The 21,083-nt window shown below is 41.8% G+C and overlaps 1 protein-coding gene across 9 annotated transcripts; it reads right to left on the minus strand.

Annotated features, from left to right (window-relative positions):
* Positions 1-144: 144 nt before the first annotated feature.
* On the minus strand, positions 145-20,226 carry LOC127365459 (tubulin alpha-1C chain). 9 transcript variants are annotated; one of them, XM_051403547.1, is made up of 6 exons: positions 20,068-20,226; positions 17,129-17,351; positions 16,700-16,848; positions 16,297-16,449; positions 9,240-9,523; positions 145-948 (listed from the first exon to the last, which is right to left on the minus strand). In XM_051403547.1, the coding sequence occupies exons 1-6, from the start codon at positions 20,068-20,070 to the stop codon at positions 411-413; spliced, it is 1,350 nt and encodes a 449-aa protein (XP_051259507.1). In that variant the 5' UTR covers positions 20,071-20,226; the 3' UTR covers positions 145-410. The 9 variants fall into 9 exon arrangements, with proteins under 9 accessions (XP_051259507.1, XP_051259508.1, XP_051259505.1 ...); XM_051403548.1 differs by lacking the exon at positions 9,240-9,523 and having other exon boundaries at positions 16,013-16,449; XM_051403546.1 differs by lacking the exon at positions 145-948 and having other exon boundaries at positions 8,305-9,523.
* Positions 20,227-21,083: the final 857 nt, after the last annotated feature.

The following is a 21,083-nucleotide window of genomic DNA, read 5'->3' on the forward strand; positions in this document are numbered from 1 at the left end:
CTCAACACTGTATGTAGTACAAAACAAGATTAAAATACATTAAAAAATATGGTACAAAATTACCATGACACAAATTATAAAATGCTTCATTACTTTTAGAAACAGATGGATTCATTTTTAAAGACAAAAACTAAACCAGCAACATGTTTGGGGGACAGATTTATTGAGCAACACAGGTTTCCAGCTTTTTATGTCCTAATTTATTTATTGTATCATATTTTTTCTGCACAACAAAGAAATAACCTCAGGACCCAGACAGGTAGGTCAAATTTAATTTAAAAAGGTAAATTAAAAAAACAAAACAAATATTTCTGAATTTGAAACCAACATGCAAAATATTTCTTAAATATTTTTGATAAATAGACTCATTTCGTCCCTGAAAATAACTGGCAAATGGCAGCTAAGCCTGTCTAATATTCCTCTCCTTCTTCATCGCCTTCGAATGAGTCGACCCCGACCTCTTCGTAATCCTTCTCCAGGGCAGCCATATCTTCTCTGGCCTCTGAGAATTCTCCCTCCTCCATGCCCTCCCCAACATACCAGTGAACAAAGGCTCTCTTGGCATACATGAGGTCAAACTTGTGGTCGAGACGGGCCCAGGCCTCGGCGATGGCTGTGGTGTTGCTCAGCATGCACACAGCTCTCTGCACTTTGGCCAGGTCTCCTCCTGGAACCACAGTTGGAGGCTGGTAGTTGATGCCAACCTTGAAGCCTGTAGGGCACCAGTCCACAAACTGGATGCTGCGTTTGGTTTTGATGGCTGCGATGGCCACATTGACATCTTTGGGCACCACATCACCACGATACAGCAGACAGCAGGCCATGTATTTACCATGACGAGGATCACACTTTACCATCTGATTGGCTGGCTCAAAGCACGAATTTGTGATTTCAGCAACAGACAGCTGCTCATGGTAGGCTCTCTCAGCAGAGATGACGGGAGCATAGGTGGCCAGTGGGAAGTGGATACGAGGGTAGGGCACCAAGTTGGTCTGGAACTCTGTCAGGTCAACATTCAGGGCTCCATCGAAGCGAAGAGAGGCCGTTATGGACGAGACTATCTGGCTGATGAGCCTGTTCAGGTTGGTGTATGATGGGCGCTCAATATCCAGGTTCCTGCGGCAGATGTCGTAGATGGCCTCGTTGTCCACCATGAAGGCACAGTCGGAGTGCTCCAGGGTGGTGTGGGTGGTCAGGATGGAGTTGTAAGGCTCAACCACGGCTGTGGAGACCTGGGGGGCTGGGTAAATGGCAAACTCAAGCTTCGACTTCTTGCCAAAGTCAACAGAGAGTCTCTCCATCAGCAGGGAGGTAAAGCCAGAGCCAGTTCCTCCCCCAAAAGAGTGGAAGACCAGGAAGCCTTGGAGACCAGTGCACTGATCAGCCTACAGACACAGAAAAAAAAAAAAAAAGCATTGCTCATATCATTTTGCTCAAGTTCTTTCACTGATCTTTTAGCCATGCTGAGTGCACATCTGGTTGTTTCCAGTGCATGGATTCATGAAAATGAGTGGTTAATGGTATGGCGCTATGGCAAAGCCAGTGTAAACGTGAATTAAAACCTGAGGACTACCCCTAGCAGTGCCTTACCAGTTTGCGGATTCTGTCCAAGACGAGGTCAATAATCTCTTTGCCGATTGTGTAGTGCCCACGGGCGTAATTGTTGGCTGCATCTTCCTTTCCAGAGATCATCTGCTCAGGGTGAAAGAGTTGACGGTATGTTCCTGTGCGCACCTCATCTGGAAAATTAAAAAGACATTAGTAAAGAAAACTAATTTGTTCGTTAGAGGAAGTGCTATTAGTGGATAAATCAATAATATATTAGAATAATTTTCCAGGCTCACTAAGACACCTCACTCTGTAAGCTATTACACCATGCAGAACATAAAAACAGATAGATGATTAGAATATCTTCCCTCAATTTTCACACAAAATCTCTATCTTCTTCTGAAATGTCTCATTCCTGATAGCTAAAAACACAACAAGCTCCACTACTGACCAATGACAGTGGGTTCCAGGTCAACAAAGATTGCTCTGGGGACATACTTCCCAGCCCCAGTGTCACTGAAAAAGGTGGTGAAGGAGTCGTCGTGGCCTCCCACGGGCTTGTTGCTGGGCATCTGGCCGTCCGGCTGAATGCCATGTTCCAGACAGTAGAGCTCCCAGCAGGTGTTCCCCATCTGGACACCGGCCTGGCCTACATGGACAGAGATGCATTCACGCTGCAAGAGGGGAAGAAGAGGTTAAATAAAGGAGAGAAGGGAAATACAGAGGAGGCAATGTTCTCTTAGCAACTGTGTGTTGTTCTTTTTAAGTTAAGAGAGCATGGGAAAATATTAACACATTTATTTTATCATGTGCTACAGATAAAGTAATTAATAAGGTATAATTTAGAAACTCTGCCACCAGGTGGAAGCAAAGAGTTATTTGGGGGAAAGAAGGTTGAAGTTGAAAGCAAAACAGATTTGCTGCAGCTGTCACCAGACCTCATGTGACCAAGGCTCATGAGCTGAAATGGAGGTCGAGTTCAGAGAAAGAAGATGACTCAAACAAAAATACACAACTAATGGAATGACCAAAAGAATCACACAATATTTTAACTACATGTGGTGTTGTTTTTACTCGCTATTATTTTACAGAAGACATTAGACATTCAAATAAGGAACTGGAGGATTTAGTTGCCCAGCAGTATTATATATTGTATAGTAATGTATAGTATAAGCGACAATTCTGAAAAACCTCCATTAAATCTTAGCCAGGCCATCTTAGCCAGGACTTTATTACACTTTACATGCATCTCTGTATTTGCATTAGCCTCTCCCTACAATATTTGCCCAGAGCCATACTACATGACCGTCTGGCTATACAAGTCCGATTTTGTGAGCATGAAGGTGACATGTGGACAAGCATGAAAAGACTTGCAATAGACAACAATTTATGTGCTGTATTGTGCTTAGTTAATGTTGTCTTTATGTAAAATAAGTCAGATAATATCTAAAAGCTTTGTAAGTATCATAATTAAATCTGTACTTGAGAGAAGAAAAGAAGTCGTTTCATTTTTCTTGAACTTGGATATGTTCAGCACAACAGACTTACTTTGAACTAATAGAGCATGTTTGTGCAATGTGATGATTTAAATATTTATATATGCACTGAAAAAGAATAAAGTTCTCAACCATCAGAGATTTTTACCATACCTTTAACACAATGGTAACTACTTAAACCATTGCTATCAAAGTTGCAAATCAATGAGATGAACTGCTTTATGGTATAACTGTACTGTAAAAAGTACTGTAACTTTCTAGACATATGCAATACTTCATCACTGGAAGCTATCCAAATCAACAGGGACCCTCCCCAGACTGTTTTCCAGGTTAGCAGAGCTCTGTGCAGCAGCTATTTTGGGTTTCTCATGCTAACCTGACACCTAGCAGAGCTGACTGTTTCTGGAAACACAGACTGGCAGTCACCAAAATAGTGGTCACTGCCTGGTTGAATTTCACACCCGATGTGCTGAAAGTTTTCTGCCATATATAAACCATTTCTTATTGATGTTAAAGTTGAAAAAGATAAATGTAAACAGGTTGATTCTTGAATGCTGGGATATTATTTCAGTCAAAGTAACAGTTAATTCTGTGCTAGAGACAAAGTACTCTCAGAGTGTCAAACCTTTCCCTTCCTTAGAACCTGTCAGGGTGTGTCTGTCCTGTATGTGACAGAAACAAGGGCATGTCTGAGGTTCCACCAGACAGACTTGAGATTCCAGTTTTGTTGCTGACTGAAATGATAAGTAGAGATAAATATTCTAGATCCTGTCAGAGACTGAGAGCGAGAGAAAGGAAAGGTCAACGAGATTGAAAACGAGAGAACAATTAATTTGTATGAAGCTTTTTCAGGTCAGCAGACACTGGGACAGAGATCCCTTAATACCCCATCAACACAGCACATTCTGCCTCTATAATAGGAAAAGAGACATAATGTACCATAAAGACAAGGTGAGGATGGGTAATGATTTAATGGAATCTTGTCTAGACCCAGACTGACGTGTATTTAGTTTATTATATGTTCCTTTTTCATGTGGTCGATCGTTCTGTCCGACACTTTATTCTAGACCAGAATGTGTCTACATCTACAGGCCAGATTGACAGGATATTTGGTTACGGATATTTAACTTTTGCCAACCCCAAGGTCAGAGTGTCAACTTTGTATCCAACAAGTGCACTGGCAGGAATTAATCTATTGTGGATATATTTACAATGCTAAACAGAGGGCCGTTAATATGGGTCCTTTGACCTTTCGTCCCTTGCCTCCCGCATCTCGCCTTGAGAATTTGTGTCAAAAACTGTGAATAAAGCATGGTGTGCTAGAGAAAGTTTTTAATTTTGATGGACCTATACTGAAGCTCACACTGGTCAACTCTGCAACTCTCTTTGTGTGTGTGTGTGTGTGTGTGTGTGTGTGTGTGTGTGTGTGTGTGTGTGTGTGTGTGTGTTTCTAAGTAGAAAACAGTGGAATTACCATAGTGAACATGTTCATGCTCCCTAAATAAATGCCCTTTCCTCTTAGATCAAATTTGTGAGCTGTAAACTAATGCCCAGAATACAGTTTGATGTGGATATTCATGGCCAAGAATGAACACTATTGATTGTCATCATCAGTCACTACTATTAGTGTAGTTGTTGCTACTGTTGTTGCTGTGCACCTTTGTCTCCGTCTCTGTCCATCTGTCGTTACCTCTGTTCTCTCTCTCCGACCTAGAGCCGGGGTCTGTCCGAGGTTTCTGCCTCTTAAAATGAAGTTTTTCCTTGCCGCCATCACCAAGTGCTTGCTCATGGTGGGAACTGTTGGGTCTCTGTAAATAATGTTATATGGAGTACGGTCTAGACCTGCTCTATTTGAAAAGTGTCCTGTGATAACTTCTGTTATGAATTAGCGCTATACATATAAAATTTAATTGAAATTGTGATAAATTAATGCCTCAGAGGTAAGCTTCCCCTTTGAATGGAGTGCTATCATGACATGTTCTGATGTGCCATGCTGACGTTAAACTTGACTTGCACTCCATTGTACTACAAGCATGAATTAAGCCAATTATAAACAATATATTGCACAGGAGTTGAGCAGCCATGAAAATTCTCTTATGATTCTTAGCCTTTTTATATTTTCTTTTTTCTAAGTTATTTTTTTGGCATTTTATTGCCTTTATTTGATAGATAGAGCTGAAGAAAGACAGGAAAGGGGGACAGAGAGAGGGGATGACACGCAGCAAAGGGCCGCAGGCCGGATCTGAATCCTGGGCGGCTGCAGCAAGGACTCAGCCTCGGTACATGGGTCGCCAGCTCTACCCACTGAGCTATCCGGGCGCCCAGCCTTTTTATATTTTCTAACCTTTGTTTTATGAATAAATTGTTATGTTGGGTCAGTGATCATGTTTAATAACCGTTGTATAACATTATATCAGGCATTTAGTATAGCACTTTGACTCTAACAATACAGGAACAAAATTATATGGTTCACTATTTGATCAGGGCGGGTATACTGTAGTAGTACACTCAGTACACACTGATATCGTTGGGTTTTTATAAGCAGCACTGACAATGCTAACAATCTGTGTATATAGTACAGTATGCAAACAGAACACAAGGTTTTTTTTATGAATAAGAAGTACCTTTTGCTTTCTGTCTAGACTAGAAGCCACTTTCAAATTGTTAAGTTTAAAAAAAGCCTAGGCCAAGCCAAAATTCATATAATTTGCAAATAGTCCCTGTTACAAATTTACCATCATGGCTTTCTGAATTGGGATAGAGAAAGATTCTTTTAACACTTGACTCGTCTCAATCTGTGCTGACTTGTTGATCGATGAGACACACCTGAATTCCTCACTCATATGTATGAATGTGCAGTCTCACACACCCAAAAACCTGGTAGCCAAGAATGAAGCATTATAAATATTCTAATTTGAGAGAATCAATCAGTTGTTGCACATAATCTGATAAATACTGATACACTGATACATTAATGCAAGAAAAAACACAATATTTTGTATACATCATTTATGTTTCATTTTTCTCTTTCCTGATGTGCTGACAATGTAGCACAATCATTACCACCTGCGTATGCAGGCCATCAGCCGGCTCAGCTTTACTGCAAGTCATCGAGTCTATTTCTGACCAGCCAAATACAAGAGGGCACAGAGGGAGCAGTGCACATTCACACACTGCATCTTTACACTGCGCATTGTCAAAGCACGTTTAAACACAAAGAAGAAATCACTGACGCACACTGGTAAAAAACAAAAACTGATGACGTAATATTTATCCAGGCTGGCAAGATTAACTGAACTGTGCAGTGGGCATTTATCTGCAGATAAAAATAAATATACGTACCATAGTGGCTTTTTAGTAGAAAGTCCTTTGAGAGAATATAACCGTGAAACTGGCTTTAGCCTTTGTGTAGCTTCTCACAGCAGCCGTCAATGTGGTCCGAGTGAGTACGTATTGCCGGATGGGCGAAGAGCTGTCGCGCTATATTCAACTGCAAACCACTCCCACCTGTCTCTTGGACGTGAACGCGCACTGGGAGCGCGCGTGCCATTTGGTGGTACAAAAAAAGGAGGATGCACTTCCTGCGGCAGCTAGAGGATGATGGTGCACTTCTACACCGCCACCATCGACTCCATCCTCATCTCCTCCATCACCACGCTGGTACGCTGCTGCCACTGCCAAGGACAAGGGCAGCCTGCAGTGTATCATTCGGTGCGCTGAGAAGGTGATCGGCTGCAATCTGCCTTCCCTCCAGGACCTGTACGCCTCTAGGACTCTGGGTCATGCAGGGAAGATTGTGGCTGACCGCTTCCACCCCAAAAACAAACGCTTTGAAACACTTCCCTCTGGTAGTAGGCTGCGGTCCATCAGGACCAAAACCTCACGCCTCTTTCCATCTGCAGCTGGTCTCATTAACAAGGCCCGGAACCCCCACTGACACTCACTCTGTAACCCACCCTGTATATATGCATTACATTAATGCACTCCCCATAAAACCCAATTCTGATTCTGATTCTGTTATTATTGTTATTGTTATATTGTAGCGTCTCTCACATATAAGTATCTATAAAATGGGGAAAAACATTCTGATAAAGGACTAAATTAATCCAGCAAATGTAGAGTAGAGTCTTTTAGGATTTGCCAACTGATAACCCTGGTTTACAGTTATTAATGATCCCTTTGCAAGAGTTATGTATGTATGTGTATGAAAGGGTCATGCACCACCTTGTGGTTGGGGCAAACTAATCCATAACACCAACCCTGCCCAGCCCTTTTACTGGAAGAGCTGTCATTGTAACCATTTGAAAGCTAGAGGTCGTTGTTGCTTCTCTGTAACTCACTGAATGAACACAAGTGACTGTCAGTGTGACAGATAGTCATGTGACTACTAGGAACAGAAATCATTTTGTTTCACCGCTACGTTGCAGTGGGTTCTGCAAAGTGTTTTTGTATGTATGTCAACCCTGGATTTCTGTATAAACTGGGGTTATAAACTTCTAATTTGTAATGTTAAGTACCATACCATTTACATTACATTTATCTCTCATGACCTCAAACTATCTCTTTATCTCAATATTTGTTCTGCTCTGGGTCTCCTTCTCTTCTTGCCAGCACCAGCATTATTATGACCTATAAGTAAAAAGGCTTAATTGTGGGACGTTGGGGAACTCTAGTCTCAAACAATGACAGTGGGACAGATTTATGACTCAGGCTACACCTATGAGGGAAAAACACATGAAAGAAAACAACAGCAAGGTGTGTGTCACAGTGACATGTAACCATACTTCAGCAACATGATCCAGACATAAAAGATTTGGTTGGAAAGTGTTGCTATATTTTGTATTGTTGTATAGGATTAAAGAAAGGAAATGCATGATTGCTTGAATTACAATCACCCTGTCTTCTCTACAAGGTAATAAAACACTGCATGTACATGTGTTAAACACCAATGTGTTCTCATTTAAAGTAACATTGTATACAATTTACACCATAGTGCTTTGTGGGCTTTGTTTTAAAAGGATGTGATATTGACATCAGTTACCTTTTTGTTACAGATGAGTCTCACAGCCTCAGGAGAGAAACTGACCTTAAAAAGAATAGTAGCACAGTTGTCGCTGTGGTATCACCCATAGCTTCCTGCATGCCACAAATGTTTAAAAAAAACTGGATTAAAGTCAGTGAGATACAGTTGATCTTGCTACTGTGCAAGTCAAATTTTCACTTTTGATTGACATTATTGTGAAAATAATAAAGCATACAGTTGGAAATAAAGATGTTTATTGCAATGGTGATTCATATACTTAAACATTCCCATTTGGTTTGAACTCTGATATTACAGTGGATGCCGCCTGGTCTTTAAAGTGGTTTGACTTGTTTTGAATATCAGAGCTGAGCAATCTTGCCTTTGAGCCATGAGGGTTTCCAACTTCAGGTTATCTATGTCCCATCAAAAATAATAATTTTTCTGCACAACAAAGAAATAACCTCAGGACCCAGACAGGTACGTCAAATTTAATTTTAAAAAAGGTAAATTAAAAAAAACAAAACAAATATTTCTGAATTTGAAACCAATATGCAAAATATTTCTTAAATATTTTTGATAAATGGACTCATTTTGTTCCTGAAAATAACTGGCAGCAAATGGCAGCTAAGCCTGTCTAATATTCCTCTCCTTCTTCATCACCTTCGATTGAGTCGACCCCGACCTCTTCATAATCCTTCTCCAGGGCAGCCATATCTTCTCTGGCCTCTGAGAATTCTCCCTCCTCCATGCCCTCCCCAACATACCAGTGAACAAAGGCTCTCTTGGCATACATGAGGTCAAACTTGTGGTCGAGACGGGCCCAGGCCTCGGCGATGGCTGTGGTGTTGCTCAGCATGCACACAGCTCTCTGCACTTTGGCCAGGTCTCCTCCTGGAACCACAGTTGGAGGCTGGTAGTTGATGCCAACCTTGAAGCCTGTGGGGCACCAGTCCACAAACTGGATGCTGCGTTTGGTTTTAATGGCTGCGATGGCAGAGTTGACATCTTTGGGCACCACATCACCACGATACAGCAGACAGCAGGCCATGTATTTACCATGACGAGGATCACACTTTACCATCTGATTGGCTGGCTCAAAGCACGAATTTGTGATTTCAGCAACAGACAGCTGCTCATGGTAGGCTCTCTCAGCAGAGATGACGGGGGCATAGGTGACCAGGGGGAAGTGGATACGAGGGTAGGGCACCAAGTTGGTCTGGAACTCTGTCAGGTCAACATTCAGGGCTCCATCGAAGCGAAGAGAGGCCGTTATGGACGAGACTATCTGGCTGATGAGCCTGTTCAGGTTGGTGTATGATGGGCGCTCAATATCGAGGTTCCTGCGGCAGATGTCGTAGATGGCCTCGTTGTCCACCATGAAGGCACAGTCGGAGTGCTCCAGGGTGGTGTGGGTGGTCAGGATGGAGTTGTAAGGCTCAACCACGGCTGTGGAGACCTGGGGGGCTGGGTAAATGGCAAACTCAAGCTTCGACTTTTTGCCAAAGTCAACAGAGAGTCTCTCCATCAGCAGGGAGGTAAAGCCAGAGCCAGTTCCTCCCCCAAAAGAGTGGAAGACCAGGAAGCCTTGGAGACCAGTGCACTGATCAGCCTACAGACACAGAAAAAAAACAAAAAGAAAAGCATTGCTCAGATCATATCACTTATCCATGCTCAAGTTCGTTCACTGATCTTTTAGCCATGTTATACAATGAATGAGTGCAGCTGAGTGCAAGTCTGCGTGCACATCTGGTTGTTTTCAGTGCATGGATTCATGAAAATGAGTGGTTAATGGTATGGCGCTATGGCAAAGCCAGTGTAAACGTGAATTAAAACCTGAGGACTACCCCTAGTAGTGCCTTACCAGTTTGCGGATTCTGTCCAAGACGAGGTCAATAACCTCCTTGCCGATTGTGTAGTGCCCACGGGCGTAATTGTTGGCTGCATCTTCCTTTCCAGAGATCATCTGCTCAGGGTGAAAGAGTTGACGGTATGTTCCTGTGCGCACCTCATCTGGAAAATTGAAAAAGACATTTGTAAAGAAAACTAATTTGTCCGTTAGAGTAAGTGCTATTAGTGGATAAATCAATAATATATTAGAATAATTTTGCAGGCTCACTAAGACACCTCACTCTGTAAGCTATTACACCATGCAGAACATAAAAACAGATAGATGATTAGAATATCTTCCCTCAATTTTCACACAAAATCTCTATCTTGCAACGGTGATGCTACCATCTTCTGAAATGTCTCATTCCTGATAGCTAAAAACACAACAAGCTCCACATCACAACACTACTGACCAATGACAGTGGGTTCCAGGTCAACAAAGATTGCTCTGGGGACATACTTCCCAGCCCCAGTGTCACTGAAAAAGGTGGTGAAGGAGTCGTCGTGGCCTCCCACGGGCTTGTTGCTGGGCATCTGACCGTCCGGCTGAATGCCATGTTCCAGACAGTAGAGCTCCCAGCAGGTGTTCCCCATCTGGACACCGGCCTGGCCTACATGGACAGAGATGCATTCACGCTGCAAGAGGGGAAGAAGAGGTTAAATAAAGGAGAGAAGGGAAATACAGAGGAGGCAATGTTCTCTTAGCAACTGTGTGTTGTTCTTTCTACGTTAAGAGAGCTTGGGAAAATATTAACACATTTATTTTATCATGTGCTACAGTTAAAGTAATGAGGAAGGTATAATTTAGAAACTCTGCTACCAGGTGGAAGCAAAGAGTTATTTGGGGGAAAGAAGGTTGAAGTTGAAAGCAAAACAGATTTGCTGCAGCTGTCACCAGACCTCATGTGACCAAGGCTCATGAGCTGAAATGGAGGTCGAGTTCAGAGAAAGAAGATGACTCAAACAAAAATACACAACTAATGGAATGACCAAAAGAATCACACAATATTTTAACTACATGTGGTGTTGTTTTTTCCCGCTATTATTTTACAGAAGACATTAGACATTCAAATAAGGCACTGGAGGTTTTAGTTGCCCAGCAGTATTAATATGCATTTTATCAAGCGACGATTCTGAAAAACCTCCATTAAATCTTAGCCAGGACTTTATTACACTTTACATGCATCTCTGTATTTGCATTAGCCTCTCCCTACAATATTTGCCCAGAGATATACTACATGACCGTCCGGCTATACATGTCCGATTTTGTGTGAGTTTAATTTTTCTTGTACTTGGATATGTTCAGCACAACAGATTTCTGTCTACATCTACAGGCCAGACTGACAGGATGTTTGGTTATGGATATTTAACTTTTGCCAACCCCAAGGTCAGACTGTCAACTTTGTATCCAACAAGTGCTCTGGCATGAATTAATCTATTGTGGATATATTCACAATGCTAAACGGAGGACCCTTAATATATCCTTTGACCTTTCGTCACTTGCCTCCCGCAGACAAAAATCTCCCCTTGAAAATTTGTGTCAAAAACTGAATAAAGCATGGTGTGCTAGAGAATTATTTTAATTTTGATGGACCGACACTGAAGCTCACACTGGTCAACTTTGCAACTCGCTGTGTGTGTGTGTGTGTGTGTGTTCTCAAAGTAGAAAACAGTGGAATTACCATATAGAACATGTTCATGCTCCCTAATTAAATGCCCTTTCCTCTTAGATCAAATTTGTGAGCTGTAAACTAATGCCCAGAATACAGTTTGATGTGGATATTCATGGCCAAGAATGAACACTATTGATTGTGATAAATAATAAATAACTCTGTAGTCTCCCCTGTGGTGATGGTGATAAGCACTCACTGGCACACTATTAGAAATCTGTCTACCTCCAGGTCTCTACTGCTGTTTTCCAACAGTAAAAAAAAAAAAAAAAAAAAAGACTATCATCCTATCTCAAAAAGCTACATGCCAAAGATGAAAAAGTCAGACTGGGACATATGCAGCAAGTTCAGGCAGTACAACACAAGAACCACCATTGCACACAATATACAGGAATTGGTTGGGCTCATGACATTTGCTGGGCTCATTAATGCCTCAGAGGTAAGCTTCTCTTTTGAATAGAGTGCTATCATGACATGTGAAGTCTCAATCTGTGCTGACTTGTTGATCAATGAGACACACCTGAATTCCTCACTCATATGTATGAATGTGCAGTCTCACACACCCAAAAACCTGGTAGCAAAGAATAAAGCATTATAAATATTCTAATTTGAGAGAATCAATCAGTTGTTGCACATAATCTGATAGATACTAATATATACTGATGCAAGAAATGCAAGAAAAAAACACAATATTTTGTATACATCATCTTTGTTTCATGTCTCTCTTTCCTGATGTGCTGACAATGTAGCCCAATCATTACCACCTGCGTATGCAGGCCATCAGCCGGCTCAGCGTTACTGCAAGTCGTCAAGTGTATTTGTGACGCAGCCAAATACAAGAGGGCACAGAGGGAGCAGTGCACATTCACACACTGCATCTTTATTCTGTGCATTGTCAAAGCACGTTTAAACACAGATAATCACTAACGCACACTGGTAAAAAAAAAAAAAACTGCTGAGGTAATATTTACCCGGTTTTGCAAGATTAACTGAACTGTGCAGTGGGCATTTATCTGCAGATAAAAATAAATATACGTACCATAGTGGCTTTTTAGTAGAAAGTCCTTTGAGAGAATATAACCGTGAAACTGGCTTTAGCCTTTGTGTAGCTTCTCACAGCAGCCGTCAATGTGGTCCGAGTGAGTACGTATTGCCGGATGGGCGAAGAGCTGTCGCGCTATAATCAACTGCAAACCACTCCCACCTGTCTCTGGGACGTGAACGCGCACTGGGAGCGCGCGTGCCATTTGGTGGTACAAAAAAAGGAGGATGCACTTCCTGCGGCAGCTAGAGGATGATGGTGCACTTCTACACCTCCTCCATCACCACGCTGGTACGCTGCTGCCACTGCCAAGGACAAGGGCAGACTGCAGTGTATCATTCGGTGCGCTGAGAAGGTGATCGGCTGCAATCTGCCTTCCCTCCAAGACCTGTACGCCTCTAGGACTCTGGGTCATGTTGCACAGATTTGGTGCAAAACTTCACTTCTGATCACTCAGAATTGATAGAAAAGGCCAGCAATCCCTCCAAAACACCACATGACACCAAGAGTTCTAGGAACACCACAGAAAATGTGTGCTGTGATTTGGTATCAAAAACTGTTTATTTGGAGATTTCAGGAAAACTGTCATTCAGCAATTGTAATGATAGCACTACGTATTTCTTTGGAAATTACTCAGAAACCTCCTTATTGCCAATATGTCTTGGAAAGCTATAGATGCTCTGAATGAAGTAGGTCTCTAATTTGTGGTTGTAGTTAGATGAAGTCACAAATGGGTCATTTTACACAGTGAGGTCGAGTTTAAAAAATGTCTCACTACAATGAAATGGCTACTATGGGGACTAACATCATCACAACTGAATACAATTAGGTTCATTGAATCCATAAAAGTATTCGCTTTCCAGTCATACCCAATTTATGGAATTCCAATACTGTTTAGAGACCCCAGTATGCAGAGATATTCAAATACTCCATATAGAACAGTGAATATAACATGAACATTTATACTGCATTATAAAAAAGGCCTGTTTTTTGCCCAAATTGGCATGTTCCCTAACTGTAGAATGTTATTTAGCCCCTTTCTGACAAGCTAGCATGACTTGACCCTATCCTGATAGGTCACTGAGTTTGATGCCAGTATCTTCAACTCTAGTTTTAAAACTGAGCCTGCTACAGCCTATGAAAGACAGTAATGTCATCTGAGGACATATGGTGTCCTACTTAAGTTTGAGAGCTTAAGAAAACCATGTCAAAATAGTACTTAGTCCTGGATCTGAGCATAGACAGAGGCACTTTATCCAGCAAATGTAGAGTAGAGTCTTTTAGGATTTGCCAACTGATAACCCTGGTTTACAGTTATTAATGATCCCTTTGCAAGAGTTATGTATGTATGTGTATGAAAGGGTCATGCACCACCTTGTGGTTGGGGCAAACTAATCCATAACACCAACCCTGCCCAGCCCTTTTACTGGAAGAGCTGTCATTGTAACCATTTGAAAGCTAGAGGTCGTTGTTGCTTCTCTGTGACTCACTGAATGAACAAAAGTGACTATCAGTGTGACAGACAGTCATGTGACTACTAGGAACAGAAATCATTTTGTTTCACCACTACATTGCAGTGGGTTCTGCAAAGTGTTTTTGTATGTCTGTCAACCCTGGATTTCTGTATAAACTGGGGTTATAAACTTCTAATTTGTAATGTTAAGTACCATACCATTTACATTACATTTATCTCTCATGACCTCAAACTATCTCTTTATCTCAATATTTGTTCTGCTCTGGGTCTCCTTCTCTTCTTGCCAGCACCAGCATTATTATGACCTATAAGTAAAAAGGCTTAATTGTGGGACGTTGGGGAACTCTAGTCTCAAACAATGGAAGTGGGACAGATTTATGACTCAGGCTACACCTATGAGGGAAAAACACATGAAAGAAAACAACAGCAAGGTGTGTGTCACAGTGACATGTAACCATACTTCAGCAACATGATCCAGACAAAGATTTGGTTGGAAAGTGTTGCTATATTTTGTATTGTATAGGATTAAAAAAAGGAAATGCATGATTGCTTGAATTACAATCACCCTGTCTTCTCTACAAGGTAATAAAACACTGCATGTACATGTGTTAAACACCAATGTGTTCTCATTTAAAGTAACATTGTATACAATTTACACCATTGGTCTTTGTGGGCTTTGTTTTAAAAGGATGTGATATTGACATCAATTACCTTTTTGTTACAGATGAGTCTCACAGCCTCAGGAGAGAAACTGACCTTAAAAAGAATAGTAGCACAGTTGTCGCTGTGGTATCACCCATAGCTTCCTGCATGCCACAAATGTTTAAAAAAAAACTGGATTTAAGTCAGTGAGATACAGTTGATCTTGCTACTGTGCAAGTCAAATTTTCACTTTTGATTGACATTAGTGAAAATAATAAAGCATACAGTTGGAAATAAAGATGTTTATTGCAATGGTGATTCATATACTTAAACATTCCCATTTGGTTTGAACTCTGATATTACAGTGGATGCCGCCTGGTCTTTAAAGTGGTTTGACTTGTTTTGAATATCAGAGCTGAGCAATCTTGCCTTTGAGCCATGAGGGTTTCCAGCTTCAGGTTATCTATGTCCCGTCAAAAATAATAAATTTTCTGCACAACAAAGAAATAACCTCAGGACCCAGACAGGTATGTTCAATTTAATTTTAAAAAAGGTAAATTAAAGAAACAAAACAAATATTTCTGAATTTGAAACTAATATGCAAAATATTTCTTAAATATTTTTAATAAATTGACTCATTTTGTCCCTGAAAATAACTGGCAGCAAATGGCAGCTAACCCTGTCTAATATTCCCCTCCTTCTTCTTCTTCTTCTTCTTCTTCGATTGAGTCAACCCCAACCTCTTCATAATCCTTCTCCAGGGCAGCCATATCTTCTCTGGCCTCTGAGAATTCTCCCTCCTCCATGCCCTCCCCAACATACCAGTGGACAAAGGCTCTCTTGGCATACATGAGGTCAAACTTGTGGTCGAGACGGGCCCAGGCCTCGGCGATGGCTGTGGTGTTGCTCAGCATGCACACAGCTCTCTGCACTTTGGCCAGGTCTCCTCCTGGAACCACAGTTGGAGGCTGGTAGTTGATGCCAACCTTGAAGCCTGTGGGGCACCAGTCCACAAACTGGATGGTGCGTTTGGTTTTAATGGCTGCGATGGCAGAGTTGACATCTTTGGGCACCACATCACCACGATACAGCAGACAGCAGGCCATGTATTTACCATGACGAGGATCACACTTTACCATCTGATTGGCTGGCTCAAAGCACGAATTTGTGATTTCAGCAACAGACAGCTGCTCATGGTAGGCTCTCTCAGCGGAGATGACGGGAGCATAGGTGACCAGGGGGAAGTGGATACGAGGGTAGGGCACCAAGTTGGTCTGGAACTCTGTCAGGTCAACATTCAGGGCTCCATCGAAGCGAAGAGAGGCCGTTATGGACGAGACTATCTGGCTGATGAGCCTGTTCAGGTTGGTGTATGATGGGCGCTCAATATCGAGGTTCCTGTGGCAGATGTCGTAGATGGCCTCGTTGTCCACCATGAAGGCACAGTCGGAGTGCTCCAGGGTGGTATGGGTGGTCAGGATGGAGTTGTAAGGCTCAACCACAGCTGTGGAGACCTGGGGGGCTGGGTAAATGGCAAACTCAAGCTTCGACTTCTTGCCAAAGTCAACAGAGAGTCTCTCCATCAGCAGGGAGGTAAAGCCAGAGCCAGTTCCTCCCCCAAAAGAGTGGAAGACCAGGAAGCCTTGGAGACCAGTGCACTGATCAGCCTACAGACAGAAAAAAAACAACAAGAAAAGCATTGCTCAGATCATATCACTTATCCATGCTCAAGTTCGTTCACTGATCTTTTAGCCATGTTATACAATGAATGAGTGCAGCTGAGTGAAAGTCTGCATGCACATCTGGTTGTTTTCAGTGCATGGATTCATGAAAATGAGTGGTTAATGGTATGGCGCTATGTCAAAGCCAGTGTAAACGTGAATAAAAACCTGAGGACTACCCCTAGTAGTGCCTTACCAGTTTGCGGATTCTGTCCATGACGAGGTCAATAACCTCCTTGCCGATTGTGTAGTGCCCACGGGCGTAATTGTTGGCTGCATCTTCCTTTCCAGAGATCATCTGCTCAGGGTGAAAGAGTTGACGGTATGTTCCTGTGCGCACCTCATCTGGAAAATTAAAAAAGACATTTGTAAAGAAAACTAATTTGTCCGTTAGAGGAAGTGCTATTAGTGGATAAATCAATAATATATTAGAATAATTTTGCAGGCTCACTAAGACACCTCACTCTGTAAGCTATTACACCATGCAGAACATAAAAACAGATGGATGATTAGAATATCTTCCCTCAATTTTCACACAAAATCTCTATCTTGCAACGGTGATGCTACCATCTTCTGAAATGTCTCATTCCTGATAGCTAAAAACACAACAAGCTCCACTACTGACCAATGACAGTGGGTTCCAGGTCAACAAAGATTGCTCTGGGGACATACTTCCCAGCCCCAGTGTCACTGAAAAAGGTGGTGAAGGAGTCGTTGTGGCCTCCCACGGGCTTGTTGCTGGGCATCTGACCGTCCGGCTGAATGCCATGTTCCAGACAGTAGAGCTCCCAGCAGGTGTTCCCCATCTGGACACCGGCCTGGCCTACATGGACAGAGATGCATTCACGCTGCAAGAGGGGAAGAAGAGGTTAAATAAAGGAGAGAAGGGAAATACAGAGGAGGCAATGTTCTCTTAGCAACTGTGTGTTGTTCTTTTTACGTTAAGAGAGCTTGGGAAAATATTAACACATTTATTTTATCATGTGCTACAGATAAAGTAATGAGGAAGGTATAATTTAGAAACTCTGCTACCAGGTGGAAGCAAAGAGTTATTTGGGGAAAAGAAGGTTGAAGTTGAAAGCAAAACAGATTTGCTGCAGCTGTCACCAGACCTCATGTGACCAAGGCTCATGAGCTGAAATGGAGGTCGAGTTCAGAGAAAGAAGATGACTCAAACAAAAATACACAACTAATGGAATGACCAAAAGAATCAAACAATATATATATATATATATATATATAAAAAAATATTATTATTATGTATTTTTGGGGCTTTTTATTGCCTTCATGATAGAGACAGCTGAAGATAGAAGGGAAGGAGGGGGGGCAGAGAGAGAGGATGACACGCAGCAAAGGGCCGCAGGTCGGATCCGAACCCTGGGCCGCTGCAGCAAGGACTGAGCCTCAGTACATGGGTCACCAGCTCTACCCACTGAGCTAACCAGGCGTCCATCAAACAACACTTTTAACTACATATGTTGTTGTTTTTACTCATTACATTAGACAGATCTTCTAGGGCTTTCAAATAAGGCACTTGAGGTTTTAGTTGCCCAGCAGTATTGATATGCATTTTATCAAGCGACAATTCTGAAAAACCTCCATTAAATCTTAGCCAGGATTTTATTACACTTTATATGCATCTCTGTATTTGCATTAGCCTCTCCCTACAATATTGTCCGAGAGATATACTAAATGACCGTCTGGCTATACAAGTCTGTGTTTGTGAGTTTCATTTTTCTTTTACTTGGATATGTTCAGCACAACAGATTTTCTTTGAACTGATTGAGGCTCAGAGCATGTTTGTGCAATGTGATGATATAAATATTTATATATGCACTGAAAAAGGAATAAAGTTCTCAACCATCAGAGATTATTACCATACCTTCAACACAATGGTAGCTACTTAAACATCTCTGGTGGTATTGCTAGCAGAGTTGCAAATCAATGAGATGAACTGCTTTATGGTATAACTGTACTGTAAAAAGTAGGGGTGCACTTTAATTATCGGGCCGCTAACAGGAAATTATTACGTCATTCCGATAAGTCTGATATCATGACGAATAGCCCCGATAACATATATAATGTTGTCAGCAAGGCAGGGCCCCGCTCCCACTTTGAGACCTGAATGGCCTGCAGTGAGTGCTGCGTTCAAGTGATATTGGCATAATCCGAAAAACTCTATATGACTGGGAAAATTCAAGAATACCCCCTCATGTCGGAAAAGATCTCGTTAACTCGGTCATAATTTTGGTAGTTGCTGACTTGAATTGATATCCACAGTATTTTTCCACATGTTACACATAAACAATAGAAACATAAACTAAAAGGCCGAAAGAACGACTAGCAAACGTGGGAAGAGGGAATTTCCGTCCCCCCCTGAATGCAGCACAGCGTGCTTACGTTTGAAAACAGACAACATGGCGTCGATTGTGTGGGACTTTTACAGAGTTTCTCAAGAAGACAGGTCGCCGTTTTATTTGTAACAAATCAAGCAAGTTCCACGAGGAGGTAAAAGTAGCACGTGTCAGTGCATTATCCACATTTTATTTATTGTTATTGAGGAATGCACTTCTGGAATGTACTTTTTTAGTTTGTAATTTCGATGCATGTATTTGCATCAGTTCAAGGGGCCTTTTTCTTTTGAGAGGATTAATTTTCATTGGAAAAAATAAATATCTCCATTTAAAGAGTCAAACGTGTTTTGGGGTTTGTTCATAGTATTAATGTCATGATCTTTGGTCATGATCAGATAGATAGATGCGTTATCGGCCTTTAGGGGCTGAAAGTCAGTTTATAAAGAAGTTATCGTGCATCCCTAATTAGTCCTATTTCACTATGAATAAGAAGGACCCTTTGCTTTCTGTCTAGACTAGAAGCCACTTTCAAATTGTTTTAAGTTTTAAAAAAAGCCTAGGCCAAGCCAAAATTCATATAATTTGCAAATAGTCCCTGTTACAACTTTACCATCATGGCTTTCTGAAATGGGATAGAGAAAGATTCTTTCAACACTTGACTCGTCTCAATCTGTGCTGACTTGTTGATCGATAAGACACACATGTATGAATGTGCAGTCTCACACACCCAATAACCTGGTAGCAAAGAATGAAGCATTATAAATATTCTAATTTGAGAGAATCAATCAGTTGTTGCACATAATCTGATAAATACTGATACACTGATACATTAATGCAAGAAAAAACACAATATTTTGTATACATCATCTTTGTTTCATGTCTCTCTTTCCTGATGTGCTGACAATGTAGCCCAATCATTACCACCTGCGTATGCAGGCCATCAGCCGGCTCAGCGTTACTGCAAGTCGTCGAGTCTATGTGACGCAGCCAAATACAATTGGGCACAGAGGGAGCAGTTCAGTCACACTGCATCTTTACACTGCGCATTGTCAAAGCACGTTTAAACACAAAGAAGATACACTGACGCACAATAGTTTAAAAAAAAAAAAAAAAAAAAAAAAAACGAAATAATTAATATTTACCTAGTTTTGCAAGATTAACTGAACTGTGCAGTGGGCATTTATCTGCGGATAAAAATAAATATACGTACCATAGTGGCTTTTTAGTAGAAAGTCCTTTGAGAGAATATAACCGTGAAACTGGCTTTAGCCTTTGTGTAGCTTCTCACAGCAGCCGTCAATGTGGTCCGAGTGAGTACGTATTGCCGGATGGGCGAAGAGCTGTCCCGCTATATTCAACTGCAAACCACTCCCACCTGTCTCTGGGACGTGAACGCGCACTGGGAGCGCGTGCCACTTGGAAAACATATTATTTCAAAAAAGGAGGATGCACTTCCTGCGGCAGCCAGGGGAAGTTTAACCAGCCAAAGACGATGATGGTGCACTTCTGGTGCTATCCATTTGTCTCGTAAGTCCCCCGGCCACCATCGAGTCCATCCTCACCTCCTCCATCACCACGCTGGTACGCTGCTGCCACTGCCAAGGACAAGGGCAGCCTGCAGTGTATCATTCGGTGCGCTGAGAAGGTGATCGGCTGCAATCTGCCTTCCCTCCAAGACCTGTACGCCTCTAGGACTCTGGGTCATGCACGTTACATGTACGTGTAAAAATTTACTTGGCAACAAAGCCGATTTTGATTCTGATTCTTTTATTTTTGTTATATTGTAGAATCTCTCACATGCATCTATAAGCATCTATAGGATGGGGAAAATGCGTGGCAGGAGACAGCTGAAGGAAACACTCCACTCCTCTCTGCAATAGACCTAGTTTTTACTTTTTAAGGGGTGACAGGGGATCTCATCAGGGGAAAGATAGCAGGTCAACAATTTATGCCACATAGAAGTGGTATAGGCATCTGAATGCTGGGAACATGAAGCACTGTCTAGTTGTTCCTGTTTGGATAGGTGCTTTTTCAAATTCTGAAAGTTTAGAGAGTAAAAGGGCTAAGATAATATGATGGAAGTATATGATGGCCATTCCCATACACAATTATATTTCATAAGTTGTTGATTGTTTGATGATACAATTTGTTGCACAGATTTGGTGCAAAACTAAAAAAAAAAAAAACCAGAAATCCCTCCAAAACACCACATGACACCAAGAGCTC

Source organism: Dicentrarchus labrax, unplaced genomic scaffold, assembly GCF_905237075.1.
Source record: "Dicentrarchus labrax unplaced genomic scaffold, dlabrax2021, whole genome shotgun sequence".
NCBI lineage: Eukaryota > Metazoa > Chordata > Actinopteri > Moronidae > Dicentrarchus > Dicentrarchus labrax.